General features: G+C 42.2%; 1 protein-coding gene across 2 annotated transcripts in view; it reads left to right on the top strand.

Annotated features, from left to right (window-relative positions):
- The window catches only part of SERINC5 (serine incorporator 5), a 43,965-nt gene extending 30,216 nt beyond the window's left edge, over positions 1–13,749 (top strand). For both annotated transcript variants that reach the window (XM_055790769.1, XM_055790770.1), the window contains 5 exons: positions 812–938; positions 2,573–2,639; positions 5,941–5,980; positions 6,646–6,793; positions 7,103–13,749. In XM_055790769.1, the coding sequence (XP_055646744.1) occupies positions 812–938; positions 2,573–2,639; positions 5,941–5,980; positions 6,646–6,793; positions 7,103–7,250 (530 nt within the window). In that variant the 3' untranslated portion in view covers positions 7,251–13,749. The remainder of the gene's footprint in view (positions 1–811; positions 939–2,572; positions 2,640–5,940; positions 5,981–6,645; positions 6,794–7,102) is intronic.
- Positions 13,750–14,761: the final 1,012 nt, after the last annotated feature.

Raw genomic sequence — 14,761 nt, 5'->3', positions numbered from 1 at the left:
GGCTGCATTTTGCCCTCTGCCCTTACAAATAGTTGCGCTGTCCCAGTGGGGATGCAGTGTGGCTGCTGGAAGGGAAGAGGAGATGGGAACACAGTTTGCCTTAAACAGTATTGTCTCAAAAGGCTCTTGATTTGAGATGAGGTGCAGCTGTAATCTCTTGCTTTGGGGTGATGCTGCAGGCTACTACTCTGCCTTGTCTTATCTTCAAGCAGACACCAAAAAGCCATGTGCATCTTGCAAGATCAAGGACTGAATTGGTTTCATTTCAGGAACCTAGAAGTAATATTGCTTAGATGTTAAGATAAAATCCTGCCTGTAACTGCTGCCTGTACTTTTCTTTGGTCTTCTGTATAGAACAGGGCAACTACAGACCACCATTTTTCTCTTTGACTGAGTATGAATTTCATAGTTGTCCTCAAGGCACTCCTGCTGTCAAAGAAGCTTGTGGTCAGGTCTGTACTTACTTTGGTCTTACATGGCTCTGTAGTCTTGGGTGAAGTGTTAGTAAACTTTGAACCTGTTAGTTCACAAAGCAGTCTTTTTACTTGTCTGCTCTGGTCAAACAAGAAATTTTAGTAACCTGCTAAGTTGCATTTTTGTTTTGCTTGAAACACAGAATCTGCCAGGTCAGATGTACAGAATTTTTTCTGTGTAATCTTTTAAAAAGATAGATAGACACAACTGAAATGTACATACACAAGTGTCTGAAGTAATAAAAATATTTGACTGAAAACCTTTGGTGTGAAGACTATATTGAAATGCAGTGAAATGATCTTTCCTAACTGTTCCTTTGGTGTTTTTTTTTGTGAAGTGCTGGATGAAAACAATCAGAATATCACAATCTGTGTACCTGAATTTAGTCAAGGCCTGCACAGAGATGAAAACCTGGTTACTGGCCTGGGTACTACCATTTTGTTTGGCTGCATTTTATATTCTTGGTAAGTCTGGGGGTTTGCGGTTACCTCACTGTAAATGCAGATATCACGGTCCAACTAGTAAAGGCTTATAGCAGGTCTCATGCAGGCAAAGTAATGGGGAGAAGTAGAATAGAATTGAGATGGAAGGTTCATATTCTCCTCAGTTTCAGAATGGTTAGATATTTTAGCCAAAAATGTTCAACAAGGTAATACAACTTTTGAAAGAACTATATTTCATTAAAACCAAATAGAGCAATTTGTATCTAGAAAAGGAGGGGAAAATTTCAAGCTGTCTGTGATCCCAACAGTCTGAGAGGGCTTTGATTCGGTATTTACTCTTTCTATTAAAAAACTCTAAGCAGTTATGTCCATCTAAAAAAGCTATTTGAAATTTTTGTAGCCTCCTGGCAGAGGCTATGACTGCTTCTTGAGGGTCTTTAAAACAAACAAAATGGAGTGTTTAGGTCTTCTGTTGAACAAATGATGAACACAGTACTGCCATCAGGATTTGCCAGCAATCTCCTGCTCTAAAAAAATCTGTTTGTGCCCATATAGTTGTGATGCTTACCTCGTATTATTGCACTCACATCGATAAATTAAGTCATGCTGCGGGACAGGGAGGGGGCAGTTGCTGATGACTGAAAGGTGATGTATCACTTGTTTTGGCTGTGCGGGTTGCCAGGAGACAGCACTGCCTGTCTGCTGCAGGATTTTGAGCAGGTTCTGCTTTTGAATCAATTGAAAATTCACATACTGAAACTTCTTCATAATTTTGAAATTAAAATGAGAGACTTTCTGAAGAAGAGGTAGCACAGCTACTCCTCTGTTTCTGATACCTTTTAATTCTGGTATCAAATACATGGATATCATGTGTCATGGATCTAGTTCACATTAGAACAGTATTTGCAGTGCCGCAGGGTGTTTCAGGAATGCAGAAAACCTTCAGGTAGCCTGCAGGGGGGTGTGCCATGTAGCTGCAGAGATAGGAAGGCCTTCAGGGGAATGTTTTAAAGTATTACTAAGGCTCAGTGTGTACAGCAAAGCATTAACACACGTCTCCCTGTGGGTAGTGGGAAGTTTGCATTACACATCCTGTAAGGGGAAGACTGGGCAAGAAATATTTCTGATCAGGAGAAACTAGAAAGGATTCCCCCCAGACAGCTACAGTCATGCAAGAAAGTGATCTCCAGGAACTGGTACACAGACAATAGTTGTTGGTAATTTACTTTTGAAAACTGCTGCCAGTGACCTGTTACTTCGATGGCAAAGCTTTTACAGAAATGCTGAGCCAAAGCGATGGCTGTGCAGTTAATATAAAAGCACCGGTTGTGCACGGCAGGGGAGAGCTCTTCTGAATTGCAAATTGGAGCACTTAGCTGTCTGCTGCTGTCTGATGGTGATGAATTCACCTTTCATGAGTGACCTACTTCTTAAGCTCGTGATTCAGACTGAGTTGGCCAGTGGCTGTTTTCAGGCTGGTTTATACTTGTGCAGAACAAACTTTTCACAGGCTTAGTGCTTGTTGCTACGTCCAGGCAAATGCTTAGCTTAGATAATGGGAGTAGACCATTTATGATTGCTGTGGTGTTGAAAAATCACACTGTTGGGCTTTATACTCATGCTGAGGTTTTGACAGTGTTTTCTTTTCCTCCTAGTTTGACTTCAACAACACGTGCAAGCTCAGAGGCACTGAGGGGAATATATGCAACACCTGAAACTGACGTGAGTTCTCGCTCCCTCCCACAGGATTTCTGTACCGACTTCCTCATGTGCTTTTCTTGCTGTTGTTTTCATGGCTAAGTCATCCGTAACTAGGTGAAAACAAAAGTTTGTTCATAGCTGTGTGCCTCAGGGTAGGGACTTGTCAGAACACTTGTCCACATTGACCCTTTTGTAGCTCTTTCTGGTCCTGTGGAGGTGCCTTTTATGTACTGAAATAATTTGTTGCTCTTGCAGTTGATTTAACATCCTACAGGCTTCCCATGAATCTTGTTGTGCTGCTCCACACAAGATTATGTCCTCCTATTTAAAGGAAAGGTTTGCTGGGAAGCTATGAAGAAGTGGAGGCGTTCTTGAACTTTTTCAGTCCTGGTTGCCTTTGTTCCCGTAGCAACGGACTAAGAGCCCAAGTTTCTATCTTATTTCCACACATAAGTACTTCCTTTCTTTTTGCCTATAATTTCATCTCAGATTTCATTTCTTGTCCCTGGTTCAGCGGTACGTGTTTCTTCGTTCTGTATGCCTGTTCCTTTGGTCGTCTTATCCTGGCAACACCCAGAAACACTGGGGAATTGGTGGGGTTTTGCTGAGTAAGTTACTCCTTACTTAGGCTTGTTAGTGTTCCTCTTCAAATGTATGTGTGTGTGTGTTCAGAGGATGCATCTCCATCCCTAGGTCTCTCTGCACTAGTGTTACCTGCACCTGCAGTTTTAACTTCGATTTTCCAAGTCTTTAATCCGAGTGTTTGTGCAAATCCAAAAATGCAGAAGTATCCGCTGAGGCACTCGGTGTTTGCGGTAGCTGGGTGCGGGGAAGCAAAACACGTTTCACTGTGGGAATGTGTCAGTGCCGGCAGAGCTTTCCTCTGGCAAGATGGTGTGACCGGACGGGGTGCTGGTGCCAGTGCCGAGCAGCTGAGCACCCAGTGGCTCCTCGCCCCCACCCCAGCCCTCTCAGGTGGGCAGCCTGCCAGCAGGTCAGCATCAAGCACCAAGACATGGCCTGGTGTACCTTGGGCAGGTCCAGGCAGGACCTGTGCCTTCCTGCCCTGTGCTGAGGAGGGGCAGGGCAGGGCAAGGGGGGCACTGTAGCAAACAGCTGCCCTTCACACCCACCCGCCTTCCTCTGCCAGTATTATGCCATAGGAGACCTTTTCCAAAGGGCTTGGGGCTGCAGTGCACCCTGTGGCAGGAGTAGCAGGCAGCTTGAGGGTGGCTGGCACAGTGCAGGCACTGGTTGTGGCCCCATCACTGGGAGGGTCTGGCTTGTCTGCTGCAGGGCTTGCCAACAGGATTATTTCAGGACTATTTGGTTTTAAAGAGCAATACAAGAGCTGCTGAACGTAAATGTAAAAAGTGACTGGTGAAGAGCAACTAATTGCACTCTGATTGCCTTTGCTGTGGCAAAAGGCCTTTGTCTCCTGGCCAGGAGTGTGAACGAGCTCTGCAGTTGCTTGTGTTGTACAGAGGGTTTGTGGGCATCTATGCTGAAGACAACCGAGCATTACAAGGAGCTAGCAGTATGTGTGCCAGCACTACTAATTTCATTTCTCTGTGTGCGCAGTGACTTTATTGCAACTGAATAAAAAAGTTTGAAGGAATTCAGCACTTGCTTCAGAATGTGAGTGCAGCCCAACAGGAGCTCAAGCTGGCACTGTAGGTGAGGCTTGGCACAGCAGTAGAGAGAGATACAGAATAAGGGTTTATTTAAACTCTCAGCCAGCCTCTTAAAAAGGAATGAGCTTTTTGGCTTCTCATGAGTTTATGAACCCAGCAAGTATATGTAATCACAGATATGCATGGTAAAGACTGCCGTGTGATGTTTTCGTTGGGACACTTTACCTTAAAGGCTTGCTATCTGATTTTTGGGGGTGTTGGGGAAAACTTGCAACTGGCCTGCCAACTAGGGAGAGAGGCCAGAACACAAGGTATAGAATTACAAGGGTAAATATTTGTTCATGCACACAAGGTGTCCCAGCCAAATTGGGGCACCCCGAATGTGGTTTTATGCAGGAACCTTATACCCTTCAAGCATTCAGATTTGACTAACCAACCACGGTACTGTTTACTAGTCATAGTAAAACTTTGCAAAGCAGTGATGTATCTGCAGTGTTCTTGCTGATTATCTGTTGATCCAGATGTCCCTGGGGTCAGTCTTGCAATAGTTACTTATCTATGATGCTGGGAGGATTTGAAAGATGTGTTAGAGGAGCTGGGATGCTGGCATCATCTTGGTTGTCCAGGGGTATCTTTTAGCCTTCATGGATAGCTCTAAGCTTCCAATAAGCAAAGTCATTATTTCCACAGCCAAGCTGTCCTAAAGGACAGCTTGTTTTGTATTTTTTTAAAGTATGAACAGTATCAAAGTCTCCAGTGAAACTCCACTACCTGATTACATCACAGTGTATATTGTGAACTAATGTATATTAACAAAGTTAATATACTTCCGTACAGTAAAGACTGATTGATATAGTAGTTAGGGAAGGGAATTTTCCTGATAGGGTTCGCTGTCTTCATCAGACCACAACCAAAATAACTTCCAGAAGAGGATTTTATCAGAACAGATAACATTGGTGATGCACTACAGAAAGTGCTGGCTCGTACTGTGGTCTGATACAGAAAATGCACTGATATATTTATTGGATAGTCAGCACCCTTTTCCCATTTATATTACCCCTCAGTACAAAGTGTCAATTTCAGCCTTCCTTTTTCCATCAGTTAAAAAAAGATAAGATCTTCATTTAAATGAAGCAGTAAGACCAGTTTTCTGCTTTTACTCTTTCTACTTGTATTCATTCTGGCTCCATTTTAGAAAAATCTTACAAAGTACATTTCTGACTTAGCTTGTGCAGTTGTGATTTCCTACCCGTACAGCAAGGTTTTAAAAATTCCTTACACTTTTATTTCAGTAGAGAATTTTTTTATTTAAAAAGCCCTCAGATGCAAGTCTGAAGAGGTAAGTCCCCTCTGAACTACTAATGTGCAACTGCTTTACTGTAGCTTTTCCAGCATCGTCATAATTCTTTGCACCTGTGTTTGACCTTGAGTTATGTAAACTGGGTAGAGTGAATCTCAAAGAATGGTTTATTTGCTCCAAATCTTACTGAGTAGGTTTTTCCAAAGCTTAGAAACTGCTGTTATGAACTACCTGGCATATCCTAATTTGAGTTTTGTGCTGGTTGGAAATAAACTAGACTTTTCTAAATCAGTGTCTGTAACATAGACATAACAGCCCTTCCTTCACCAGCTGTTCTGCTCCTTTGCTGTAGCACAGACTCTAACCCTTCCTGTTGTCTGTTCCACAGGTAGCTCGTTGCTGCTTTTGCTGTGTGCCTGATGGAGATGGTAATTAACATTTTCACTGCACAATTTATCTCACTAGTGGCTTTCAGATTAAAGCCAAGAGAGTAAGGACACAACTCCACATGGCAAGCTGCTTGTATCCTTGTTCTGTAGCATATCAAACTGAAGCAGCTGAAGTGCTCAGAGTTAGGTTAGGGAAAAAGGCAGGGGATGTAACAATACCATTTTAAAACAACAGGCTAGTTAATGATTCCTTAAAGAACATTTCATTACTGCAACATACACAGAGTAATCTCTGCTCTTTGCATGCTTGTGGGTGTGACTGCTGGATTTTTGTCTCAGTGGCTTTGCAGGGACTGCAGTCCAGGAGTGAGTTAGGAAGGGAGTGTCCTGTTTGCGGACCTGGTACGGTTGGGGTTATTAGCTGGAACTTGTGGGAGGAATATTTTACAGGTAGAGCAATTTAAATGGCCCAAATGCTCAAAAACTAGCCAGTAGGCCAGGAAACTGATACAAGGCAGGATTTCCGTGGCAATCTGATTTTCCTTACCAAAGGCTTAGACCCATGCCCTGAGGGCAAGGAAGTGTTCAAGTGTTGCTTTCCTAAATCACCCTGTAGACTTTTTGCTGTGCTCTTGGTGATGCCAGCTGCTGTTTTCAGTTCTTAATAAATCTGCAAAAGCTTTGTTGTTTCCTGTCTCTTACAGGTGATGCTGAAGAGCATGTTGAAAAAAGGGGAGGTCAGACTGTGATTTACGATGAGAAGAAAGGCACAGTATACAGTTACGCCTACTTCCACTTCGTTTTCTTCTTGGCTTCGCTCTACGTGATGATGACAGTAACTCACTGGTTCCAGTAAGTGTCTGTCTTTAAAGCTGAGAAATTAATGCCTCTCTGCATTGAGAGGGGAGATGTGGACAGGAACTTCTGTCATTGCTGTGTCTTCTCCTTAAGTAAGAAGCTGGAAGAGACGTTTCAGGTCTTTCGCTGGCAGTTCTTGAGCAAGATCTTGCTCTGTAAAGGGCTGCTGTCCTCTGCTTCATGTCTGGGTTAACCTAGCTGAAGTCTGTTACCCACTTGGAAAAACAGAGGGTACTGTAGTCTGAGATATGAATAGTGAGTTTATTGTTTCTTTTTTTCTTTTCTTTTCTTTCCTCTTAACAGTTATGAAAGTGCTCAGATGGAAAAATTCTTCACCGGAACCTGGTCCATCTTCTGGATTAAGATGGTCTCCTGCTGGGTTTGTGTCTGTCTGTACTTGTGGACTCTTACTGCTCCACTCTGTTGTCCATCCAGAGAGTTCTCAGTGTGAACATTCAGAAGGGCCTTCCGTGTTTTTCTCTTTTCTTTTTTTTTTTTTTGTTACAGATAAAATACAACAGTCATTTTGTAAAGAGGAAACACCTATTGCCCAGTTATCATAATGTATCAGTTAGTAAACTTTTAGTCAGACTAAACAAATGATTGAAGACTTTTTTAAATTTTTTAAGTCATCATGAGCAAGCATTGCCCAAAGGAACAAATCTGTTCCAAAATTTTGTAACTTAGGTGTGGAGTGTAGCAAACACAGTTGTTGCATAAACTGGAATAAGTGAAATGCTTTTCAAATAACTGACAATCTTTCTCTGGCTTCATAATCAAGAAAAGAAAAGATCATAGTGCAGGTGTATCTTCTTCCTTCCTGTGAATGCTGGATATCTTCTAGCAAATATGCATTCCTTTTTATACTCTTTTTATTAACTGTGTCTTTTACAGTTTGCAGTGATGATTTGGACTGCTGTTTTGTACAGCAGAGAATTCTTCTAAGTAGCATCCGGATATTTTTTCAGAAAACATAACTAAATACTTCTGTAGAAATAGAGAATATGTAAGAATTTGACTGCCAAAGCATCCACTAAAAATCATTTATCTAAATATTAAATATATTAAGTTATTGTATACCTAGATTGAGAAAGGAATGTACCAATGATAATAGAGTATTTATTCTATTATAACTTTAAAAGGCACCTGAATATTTTATGCAATTCACTTCTGGTCCAGTTGTTAACAGAAGGGCAATTCTACACACAAATTCTTAAACTCAGAATTTTGTTCAGCTTTGCTTTGCCACCTCATTTAAACTGAAAATTGTGTGTACTGCACAGGGATCTAAGATATGGTACATTCCTTATTCAGAATGTTTGCTGTTGAGAAAATGCGAGTGACAGGAGCACTGCCTATTGCTGTTAAATTTGAAAGTGGAATGCTCATGTACTTTTCTACCCTACTGTTTCAACTTTTGTCTGAACATCTCACAGGATCTTCAGTTTCCATTACTTACTATAATATTTTAAATGCATTGATGGTCAGGAAAGGACTCTAGTGCATCATCTTCCTTTTCTGCCTGTGTGTTGGTTGGAAAGTATCCTTTCTAACTGCTATATTTTTATACTCCTCTGTTGATGTTAGTTTTGCTGTTGGGATGAGACTTAGCCAACCAATCCATTAATGGAGACTAAACTTATTTTGGAGAACTGTTCCAAGCAGTGGGCTAAGCAGGCAGAAAAAACAAAGACAAGAAGACACATGTAACAGCAGCTGCCTTAGTACAAATGACTGACTTGACAATATCGTGTCAGAACCATGTCACTTTTACTCGCTTTAAGCAGATGATTTGGTGGTAGAACAACAACTCAGATGCCATAAGTGCTGAATAAGGTTGAACCCACTGTAGTTACCTACATTCCAGTGGCATGGATTTATGACTTGTGCTACTACCAGAAGTTTTGTCTTCTCTCCTTACATATACATGTGTACACACACACAATGTGAAATATGCATGAAATAAACAAAACAACTGATTTAGCAGTTGTTTTTTTTGAAATATGATTGACCCTTATAGCTTCACCCAATGCTTTCTGCAAAACAAAGAAAAGCACAACTAGAAGCCCATGAGGTGGCCAAAATATTTGCATGCATTTGCTCTGTTGCAATAATTGATGGCTAATGGACACCTGGTGAGTAATACTAATGTAACAGATCTCAATTCTGCTCTTGATTTCATTACCGCTATTAGCTGCCCTGTTGCTATGGTATCCTAGGGCTCCTGTCTGCCTTGGAGCTTGCTGGGGGTGCAATCTTCCCAACCATATGCACTCTTACCTCAAACAAAATCTACAGGTGTGCAGTCCTGTATACTTGTACCACCTACCCCAGTGCTTAAGAGCCTCAAAATACATCTGTCATGAGATCTGAGGGAAGGAGAAGTCTGTCCAGAGGTGACTTGCTGCTCTTCTCCTTGTTTGCACTTCAGGGGGAAAAAAGCAGTTGAGACTTAGCTTTGAGTTAGAAAAGCAACAGATAGCTCTGGAGAGGGAGGCAGGTGTTTTATTTCCTTCTGCTTCTGCTGGGAGGTTTCTGATCTCACCAAGAGCTCTGCTAGCGTGGTGGCTCATCGGTATGTCTCTGCGTTTGGAGTCCAGCTGTGCAGATTCTTCTGCAGCTGAAAAAGGCATTTGTTAATGCATTTGCAATGCAGAAGCCTTTATCTGTCCCATCCCTAAGGTGAGAGCCTATGGGCTTTGCAATGATGACTAACATTTAGTCTGACAGTTGGTTGTCCCACCATAGCAGCTGTTCTGAGAAGCAGTCACGATCCAGTGCTAGAGCTGTGAACTGCAGCTGATGGTCCAGGCTCTTGTTCCTCCCTTGACGAATGCCGTTCCCTAAAGTACAGAGGCTTGCAGGAGTTGCCTTCCAGTGCAATGTGTGTTGTACTATGAGAAACCAAGCGTGTTTTTTTAAAAAGTAGCAATGTTTTTTATAACAGAACACTGGGCAAGGAGCTCTACAGAAGAGAGCATGCGCTACGTCAAGCGTAATGCAGGGAATGTAACTGTTCTGTGGTTCTGACAGCAGGGATCCCAGTCGCAAATGTGGATGATCTTAATACATATCTTGGCCAATGTATGTTCTTACGTGTTTACAAAAACACTAATTTTATGTAGGGAGTATCTGCCTGCATAAGGACTTCCTGCACCTCCTTGTGCTCATTTTTTTGTAGTTTGTATTTAAGGAAATAGATTTTGCACAAAGGAAACAGGGTTGTAGGAGGAAAGTCCACAGCGAGGCATGAGTCTGTTCTTTTTACAGAGCACACGCCTCGCTGAGTTGTTCCTTCGTCCTTTCCACCAGCTATTGACCTTCAGAATCTAGGTGTGAGGGTATACATAGGGAGGGAATGGGGGAGCACCCAACTAGACTGCTTTGTCTGCTTCTGAGCAAATTTTGTGCGAAAAGACCCCAAAAATAACTTTGAGGACCTGCATGTCCATGCTGTGGCCCCAGGTCCAACTGTGGATCTCCAGACTTCTCTAAGGAAGCAGTAACTGGTGGCAGCTGGGTGTGCAAAGTCTCTAGTTCCGCAGTGAGGCACAGCTTCCTGCTGGCCCAGCAAATGTTGCAGCCTGAATGTTTGCTGCGAAATCCGTACTGTGAACTTCCATGTGCAACCACTTAATAAAATCCTTGGCTGTGGTTGAAGGAGTCAAATGCCCAGTTCATAAATTCCAAACAGTTCACACAAACGGGGTTTTAAAACCTTTTAAAGTGCCTTCAGTACCTACTGCTGTGATAGCTGGTAATTCAGGTGGCACTGGAACTGGAAAACCTGAACTGAGCCTGTGACTGGGTGATGCTGCCTTGTACCTTATGCCAGCGTGTACAAGACAGTCAGACCCATGGTGCATGTGGACGATGAAATAGTCTGTGCTTGACAGACCTCTGGGGATGAGACTGATTCGGATACTGCTGTACAGTGGAAGATGAACTGGGAAAACTCACTGAGAGCCTGATGCTTTTGTGAGTAATTTAGTAGTTGTTGCCTACACTTACATTTAAATTGTAAACAGTTAACTTTCTTGACACATACCTAAAAGCACATGCAGGTGGGCAGCTGTTCTGCTTGAGGCAGTTAGCTGTTCAGTGTCTGTCCTGCCTTGTGCCATGATTGTTCATTGAAATTGTTCCTGAATGTGAATGGTGCAGTGTTTCTGGCTTCTAGTATTTTTGGCCTGTGTGAAGTAAGGAAGCTGTTGTTACAAAGACAGGAAGGCTAGAGAACACGTCCTGTACGAAGTTTCCTCTAATTAAACTTGAATTTGAGTTGTTTAATGGAGGAACATCTTGGAGGAACAGACCGTGTTGGCAGAAGTTAGTGCTGCTGAGAAGATGAGACAGTTTTATTGGCCTTTTCCTACTCTTTCAGATTTGCTATTGTAAGGAAGGTTATTTGGAACCTCACTGCTGCACTGCTGTCCGAGACTAGAATAATTTTAGTTTTTCTCATGAAGGGAACTGAGAGCTGCAGTCATTACTTGTTATTGTTTGGGGTAAAATCAATGGGATGGACTCGGACAGCAAGCCTCTGAATCCAAACAGCTGGACTAACAAATGAGACCATAAAACCTTATTAAGAATGTGTGGAAAGCAGATGGATATGCTTGTTTGCTGTTTACCAGCTAGTTCCTCAAAGCACGTAGGCAGCCCTTGCAGATGGATGCCAAGCAAGGAACTCCACTGTGTTCACACACATCAGAGTTAATTACATTTTTGTGATACTCTTAGCTTTGTACTTCAAGCATTTCCATGAGGCTCAAAAAGCTTGTAGTAGGTTGGGCCACTTGTGTCTGAAACGGGTAATTCAGTGTTGCTAGCATATGCATAGTCCAGAGGGAGGGCTTATCCCCTCACAGAATCATAAACACTGCATGTCTATTTATTTATTTATTTTGTGTTTTAGCACCTTTGTGTTTAGCACCAAATCTAGAAGCGCTTTGAAATTGTAAACTGTGCATGTATAACTGCTTCATCAGCCCCTGGTGCAGCTTTTTATGGGCTAGAACATTGCTATGAGTGAAGCAACTGTTGCACTTGCAAAAAAGCTGGTTTTTAACAGTTCTCTGGTTTTGACCAATGCATCAGGAAAATTTGGACACTCGAAATAGTGCTGGTCGAACTTTGGCTAGCAGCCCACAGTATCATGGGCATCTCTGAATGTATTGGTAACAAAATAATCCACTGACTGCTTTGAAAACATGCTATAAAGATTTTATGCTATAAACCTTTAGGCTTTCCTCCTAAATGAGTTGATGAAGCAAAATATCATGAGACTGTACCTGTGTGCCTAGATGAGCAAGATTACCTGCAGCTAAAATTTTGCTCTCATCTTTCCTTCTGGTCTTTAGAAGCAACGGCTTTTGCTTGCAGGCTGTACCTCCTCATTTCATTTGCCTTTTTCCTCCTTGGATTTGTTTTTTAAAGGCATTGCTTCACTTCCATTCTGACCCCTATCAAGTGGGATGTCTTTGGTGCTAAAAACTAGCGAAGACTTCTTTGCCAGGTCTTGTTGATCCTTTCCTTTTTATAGCAGGACAACCTGCAGTGTTGAAGCAAAGTCAAGGATCATAGTTTATTATATGGATCACTTTTCCTCTGTGAAAGCTGCTTGTTTTCTGAAGTGGCCTAAAAGTTCTTTTGGGACGAAAACACAATCAGCACTATGACATTTTACTTTGTGTTTTCAATTTTGTAAACAGTAGTTTGAACTGTTTCACATGACTGTACAAGGGAATGCCAGGGGTGAAGTGCTTAGAAAGCTTTGGCTTTTTGTACTCTTGGCAGGATACATAGCTCGGGAACTGGTATGTCTGCATTTTCAACATCCTGAGGCAGAATGCCCAGGTGCCCCAGGACGGGGATGCAGACACACTGCAGAGGGTTTGAAGTAGAAACTTCAGGAGACTGGCATGATGGCTGCTTTCTGATGCCTGAAGAAACTCTGTAGGTTTCAAATAGGCCTTAAGTCCAGTTTTGTTTTGTGTTTTTTAACTCAAGCCCCGTTTCAACTCATTCCAACCTGTTAAAAATAATGTTATTTTTTAAAAGTTGGAATTTATTTCAGATATAAGCCATATTGTCTTCTGCCTGTTTGCCAGTCTCCCAGAGCTCCCAGTGCCATAGTGTACAGCCATTTGCACAAACTTCTTCAAGCCACAGTTGTCAGTTTTGGAACCACTCCAGCAGCTTAAAGCTTCCAGGGCTTTTGCTCACCAGAGCTGCAGGGTGCAGCACTGCAACCATGCTTCTGCCAAAGAAGCCTCAGTGCAAAGCCAAGAAGAATTTTGGAAAGCAATGGGGATATAATATCTAGTTACACATACTGTAGCTTTATTTTTCCTCTTACCGATACATGTCCAGGTGCTTAGGTGTTTGTGGACATCCAAGCAGATTTAAAGCGAAGAGAATTGATTTTCAGAGAAAATAGTTCAACTTGTCATATACAAGCTAAGAAGATACTTACTAGGGACATACGGGTTCACTGTCTGCTTTTTGTTTCCACCAGTGAGTGGTGGTCAGTCTTGTATATGCCATGTTTGAAAGCTGGATGCAAAGTAGTCAAAATGTAAACGCATTTTCTTAATGGTGAGGGGGTTTTTAGTAGTCTTTTTCAAGGTTCTTCATATCTCAAGGGAACTTTTTGGTGTGTGTGTGTGGTTTTATTTTATTAAGCTGTAGCCCAGTGAAGTGGAGGTTTGCTAGTTTATTTAACATTTTCTGTGAGTGTTGTGATCTGTAGTAACTGTAACACTTTGACTTTTAAGGATTAGTAAAGATTTCAGAACTGTAACATCTTCACTGTAAAATAGTCAACAGCTTTGCCTTTTTAAAGCATGTTAATGGATTTTATGGACACTTCCTTTTGTATACTGAGTGAATGTATTGTTACAGATTTAATGTTTAATGGACCAATAAAATTTTTCTTACATTTGAAATGAATTGTTGTGATAAATTAAAGTTGAAAACTCAATTCGTTCCAGGAGAAACTTTAAAAATATATAAATACACAATCTAAGCAGTTACTGAGCTAGTAAAATAAATAGGTTGATCTTTTTTGTTCACTGTATTTGGATGTTTAACAAAAAAATTGTTGGCCTATAGAATATTACATGGCCTTGCTGTCCATGTTATTTTTGTATCCCTTCAGAGCATGATCTTGGAAGCTGGCAGGTTGCACAGATTTCTTCGTGGTGTCTGCTCTGTACAATCCAGCTCTCTGAGATACGTCGGATACTTCTCCTGGTGCAAACACAGTATTTTCCAGGCCAAGTATAGCACTGGAGCCTGTGCAGTTGTTTGAAGCAAGGAACTCTGTTTTTGTTTTTTTGGTTTTGTTTTTTGGTTTGGTTTTTTTTTTTTTTTCTCATTTGCCCTTGTGGTAGGATGGACTGCTGCTGAACTTGACAGCTAGGTCCGCACAAGGGAAAGTTCTGCCTCTCCATGGGTCCCTTGCTTCTCGCCATCCATATTAAGGCAGTTGTAGAGTCCCATTTCAGCACTGCCAGCTGCAGCCTGCCAGCTGGTACTGGCTGTACCCGTGCCGTGGAGCTGACCAGACCCACACCAGGGCATGGTGTCACGTGAAAGGGGGGCTGGTGTGTGCGTGTGTGTGTGAAAATCCTCTCGACCCCAGGTGTTTCATCTGTCTTAGTGCCGCAGGAAAGCCAAGACCCTTGTGCCCAACCAGTCTGTCAGCATCCCATTACAGGGACCCCTCACTTGAACAGCCCTGCTGGACTGGAGGGTGACTCGACTGCCTTGTTCAGGGAAACACACCAACATCAGGGGGACCCCTCGACTGGTCTTCCCTCCTTGTTTAAATGTGTTACCTGCTGCCGGCAACTGCTGATGCCCATTAACAGTTTATGGAATGACACTCTTTGCTATAAAGTCATGACAAGTTAAGATTTGTGATTGCCAGTAATAGGGACTGTTTGCAAAAACAAG

This window comes from Falco peregrinus, chromosome Z, assembly GCF_023634155.1.
Source record: "Falco peregrinus isolate bFalPer1 chromosome Z, bFalPer1.pri, whole genome shotgun sequence".
Taxonomy (NCBI): Eukaryota; Metazoa; Chordata; class Aves; order Falconiformes; family Falconidae; genus Falco; species Falco peregrinus.
The sequence above is the reverse complement of the archived record's forward strand: the minus strand, read 5'-3'. Positions and strand labels throughout refer to the sequence as shown.